General features: G+C 36.6%; 1 protein-coding gene across 2 annotated transcripts in view; it reads left to right on the top strand.

Moving 5' to 3' along the window:
• SMAP1 (small ArfGAP 1) overlaps window positions 1-5209 on the top strand; it is a 275010-nt gene that overhangs the window by 262680 nt on the left and 7121 nt on the right. For both annotated transcript variants that reach the window (XM_019520491.1, XM_019520490.1), the window contains 2 exons: window positions 3242-3410; window positions 4161-4489. In XM_019520491.1, coding sequence (XP_019376036.1) covers window positions 3242-3410; window positions 4161-4489 — 498 coding nt within the window. The remainder of the gene's footprint in view (window positions 1-3241; window positions 3411-4160; window positions 4490-5209) is intronic.

Raw genomic sequence — 5209 nt, 5'->3', positions numbered from 1 at the left:
CCCCCCCCCCCATGATTTTGAGCTACTTTTCTTGCCTACATAAGGTAACATGAACCACATGTGGCTTCTTAGTCATTTCTTCACTCAGGTTACCTACATCACAGGCAGTAGGGGAAGGGTGAGGAGGAATGTACTGTCCTAAAGTCAGTAATCTTCTTTGCATATATGTACATGGAGACTGAGTGGATCTTTGACTTCACCTTCCCGCGGCACAGTTAGATAAGACACGAGGAATTAGTGTAGCATCCTCTGATTCTCATGTTTCAGGTAGCGTATAGGGGCCAACCAGGAATAGGATGTCAGGAGTACATGGTCCCTGCCTCAAGGACCTCACAATTTAAATACACACTTTCCTTCTCCCTTTGGGTAACAGGAAGAAATAGCTTCCTCAAGTCCCACCACCCAAACCTGTTGTCCTAAGGTACTTTGCCTTGAATAGACGATGGCTGAGCAAGAGCAACTCACCTCTGGTTTAGCCGACATGGTAATCCAGCCCAGCGTTGAAGCAGAGGAATCCCACAATGTTTTCATAGCGACTTTCATAATGTCAAGCAGAATTCAGAAGCTGGATTCATTGTTGTATCACCCCCGTCCCTCGTTCTATTCAACTAGATTTGCTTTCTCCATTTCCATCTGAGACCACCTCCAGTCTCACTTCTGTGGCTGGACTCTACTGAACTGTCACACTTGCCTAAAGTCTAATAGTGTCTTCCTAGCCACAGCTCAGAAGCAGTGTTCCTTTCTCATCCTGATCCATCACCTGCTTCTGATATCAATGACTGTGTCCTCCATGAAAGTTTGTCCTCTCGTGGCTTCTATGATGCTGTCCCCTCCTGGTTCTTCTCCTGACTCTAATCCTGCTTCTAAGTTGCTTAGGAGTATTGTGGTCTGTTTCTAAGAGCGATTTCAGTTGAGCAGTGAAAAGATGTAAAGAAAATGCATGGCAAATTGTACCAATCATACAATGTAATTTTTATTTGCAATATGTGCTTTCAGTATTTTGCCTTTAAAAGTATGTTTTTACCTCCATTCTACTTCAAAATGATATCACATGTGTTAAATATTGAACTTCTTTGGATTAAGTTCAGAGGGAAAGCAAGTAAGCGTCTCTTTATGTCTCTTGTGATTTGTATCACATTTGGACTAATATAAACTTCTTGTTAACCTGAACATTTCATAATCCTTCCATTATTCAGCTTCCTTAACAGCATAGCATGTTAAGAATTCAAGTCAGAATGAGAACAGAATTTGTTTCCAGTCTCAGATACTATGTATTTGGCTGACAAAAGGAAGTTTGTATTACTGTATTATAAGTACCTTGCCTACAGTCAGACTTGGAATTACTTCTCCGTGGGTCTGGTGCCTCAGGGTTCTGTCACTTTTTTTCTTCTGCTGTAAAGATACTTCTTCTTTGTTTGTATAAACTATGGGCAGCATTAAAAAATTTTTGATTCCAGTATAGTAAAGTGTGTTTCTTGGCTAATATAATGTAATTATTAAAATATTGTGATACTTCTCTTTAGTGCAACCACTGAGACACCTGCAGATTAAGGTACTCAAAGGTTTTGTATAACATTTCCCTTAAGAATATTGTGCACAGAATTTCTTAAGGGTATACTCTGTGTATATACACTGAAGTTGGTTAAAGAGGTCTTAAATAATTAATAGAGTATGTTAGAAACAAAAATGAGAAAAATATTATAATGTGAAGCGTTTTAACTTAAAGGTTCGTTCTTTTTGTACTTGGTAGTTGGCTCTGTGTCACTGCAAGTATTTGAATGTGGTTAATGCAAAAAGCATCAAATGATGGCAGCCCTTCATACTATTTGGCCATTGTGGGCATTGTGAAACTCTTGCAGTGAGATGATACAAAACTTTTCGAGTTGTAAGGGATTAAAAAGATGAATACATTTTACTGTTATATTTTAGTACTGGCATAAGTTTTTAAGTTTTCTGTATTCATAGAATACTTTTTTCTAAAATGTAGTATTTAAGTCTGGGAGGTTTCAGCTTTGGATACAAATCTGTAACTGCATAAAGTTGAAAGAATTTAAACATACAGTGCTGTGGTCTGGTTCCAGCCCTTCTTACAGCAGAGCCTGAAGATGGGAGACTGAAGTAGAAACTACAATAACTAACAAACTTTTTAATACACAATCTGCAATAAGTGTATCCATTGTCATGGGCCTCCTTGAAACAGTTAAAAAATCACCAAATAAACAAATGACCCATCAAATAATCCCCAAAACAACATGAATATAATATGAATGTTTGGGGTTGATCCAGCTCCTGCAGATTTTAACTGGTACTTTTAAATAAAGGACAAATCCAACAAGAAGCGCACATTTTTGTCTGGCATCTTTTTTTCATGCTCACAGTTGCAATCAGTAAGTTTCCACTGCAAAATAAACAATTAATTTTGATAAGGAGGTATTCATTACATAAAGACAATAATATATATTGCTAAGTCAGGTGCTTGAGGCGAAGAACTGCGTAACTGAACTGCATGAATATCAATAACAAAATAAATAGAATAGGAAAACTACTACATAAAATCATCTACATTAATTAAAGAGATGTAATAAACTGAAAAGGTGAAGGTACATTTAAAGTTTGCAACTTGGAATTCACTGTTTCAGATTGATGGGGAACTTCAAATGTTCACAAGTCCATTTCCTGTTTGTAACTATTGTGCAACGACTCCAAAATGATATACGTACAGATCTTTTAAAATATTACTATACATTATTGATAAAAAATAACCTTAGACAAGGTCTTCCAAGACCGAAAAGCTCTTTATTTAGTTCCTGTGTAATGTATTCCGTCTCTGAGAGGATTAATGAGAAACGTGAAATTGTAATCTCCTGTCTGGTTTTTGATCATTTTTCATAATTTAACTTCATCTCATGATTTATACTACCCACAGATGAGAAATTATTTATGAAGAGCAGGAATTGTGTAATGTATATATGTAAGCATTAAAATCCACCCAAAGGCATTTTTGCTCTTCCTTTTTTTTTTTTTTTTTAACCTTGATCTATCTGCCTCTTTCTAGATGCTGTATGTTGGGCTCATTTGTGGTAATATATGACAAACTTTAAAATACCGATTTCATTTACAATACAGTTCCTAATTAAACTGATTTGTATCTAGTTTAAGAGTGAGAATACACAGCACTTAATCTACCACAATTTGCATGAATAATTTCATACAGTAATCTGTTTTGAACAATTTTTTTCAGACTGCTTCAACTAAACCAGCAGCTGCTACTTTATCTTCAGTGTCCGCGGATCTTGATCTATTCACTGAGCAAACAACAAAATCAGAAGAGTCAGCAAAGAAACAACTCTCTAAAGACTCAATTTTATCACTGTATGGCACAGGGGCCATGCAACAACAAAATGCTCCAGGTAATTTTCAGATTTCTTTCTAAATTGATCATATTCTTGAGTACTGTTTAGATTATAGTCATCATAATCTCCTGTCAACACAAAATGAAGCACATTTATCCTAAATTATGCATATTCAAACAAACTAGATTTTTGTTTTCACCACTTTCACAACTGAAGAACAAAAATGAATGAAGCACTGAGGCCAAAAGGATTCAGATTGATTTTTATTTATTTGAAGTTACAGCTGTTTGCAGATTATAAACTATCACATACACGATTTACTAAAAGTCCTCATTTTAGGATTTGATTAAATTTTTGTTGAGTGAACATTCATTGCTGCAGGTGTGAGACGAGAGTCTTTAGCGTGTGAACAGCAGATTGCCCAAATCATTTTCAGGAATCACATTTTGATTTTAGTTAAACTGGTAGGTATCCAGTGATTTCCAGTGCTATGACTGAAATGGCACTGATACAAATCAGAACAATTCTGGCCCAAGGCTGCTTCGCTCAGAATTTGTTCCCATTGGCAGTTCAGCTGTGTTGTTCACAGGTCCAGTTCTGCAGCTAAACCATTCTTACTAAACATTTGTGTAGTCTTTCTGGGTACTGGTTTTGTATTAAACTGAACAAGTGTGGACAGATTCAGTTCCACAGATTTTTATCCTCTAAAACTGGTACTTAATTCTTCAGATGTTAGGGAAAAGAATCAGTGCGCATTCTTATTATTTCTTAATACTACTTTTCATTTTCTGCTCTGCCCAAATGCAGGTATGTTCATGGGATCATCGTCTATGCCGTTTACCACACAACCCTCACCTCATTTTCAAGGTTTTTCAGCCATGGGTGTACCTGTGCCTGCAGCTTCTGGAATGATGGGAAACATGATGGGACAACCGGTGCCTGTCATTGGACAGAACACAAGCATGATGGTGGGAATGGGAGTTCCAAATGGTTTCACTGGCACTGCACAAACTGGGGTGATGGGACTTCCTCAGAATGTTGTTGCACCCCCAGGTGGAATGGTGGGGCAAATGGTTACTCAACAAAATAAATATGGCATGCCACAAACTCAGCAAGCTCAATGGAATCTCTCTCAGGTAAGGATACATTTTTCCTTTAACTAGAGCAAAAAAACACTATTCCAAAAGTGAAGTCATTTGTTCTCCAGATATTGTTTTAGGTACACTAGGAAAGCTGCAGCTGTAGCTCCCCATGGCAGTGCAGAATTCAGTGTGCATTCATTGTATCTTTGCTGGTTCTCAGGTGAGTTTTACAGCCAGCGTTTAAACTCCATAGTGCTGCAGTGACTGCAATATGGACACCCTGTTACAACAAAGGGCACAGCTTGCCCTTGCTGAGAGTGACTATTTACTCTGTCCTTTCTAGGCAATGATTTAAAGTAAGCTTTTGCCCTGAGTCTGCTACAGATGAATGGTGTATTCTAACTAAATAATCTGTAGGGTTGTGTTTAAAAAAAAAAAAAAAAAAAAAAAAGGTAACCATGTATGAAGAGTGCTGTAGCATTTAATAGCATATCTGAAGTAGCATGTCTTTTAACCTTTAATTTGAATGAAATTAATGACCTGTTTTATGAAATCAAGATAATTTGGTGTTTAAATCCATACACTATTTTCTAATATCAGTGTTTGAATTAAGTACTGCTCTAATTTTGCATATATAAATTAGAAGCTATATAGGACATTTACTAGAATAAAATTCTACAGCTTTAAGAGCCAAGGTGAAGTATTAACAATAATTGTTAAATGAATTGCCATGAATGATTTTCAGCCAAATCCTTTGTACTTCAATTGTGTTAG

The sequence above is a fragment of the Gavialis gangeticus genome, unplaced genomic scaffold, assembly GCF_001723915.1.
Source record: "Gavialis gangeticus isolate Ggan-Ray unplaced genomic scaffold, GavGan_comp1, whole genome shotgun sequence".
Classification (NCBI taxonomy): Eukaryota; Metazoa; Chordata; order Crocodylia; family Gavialidae; genus Gavialis; species Gavialis gangeticus.
Note: the sequence above shows the minus strand (reverse complement) of the source record. Positions and strands in the feature narration are given on the sequence as shown.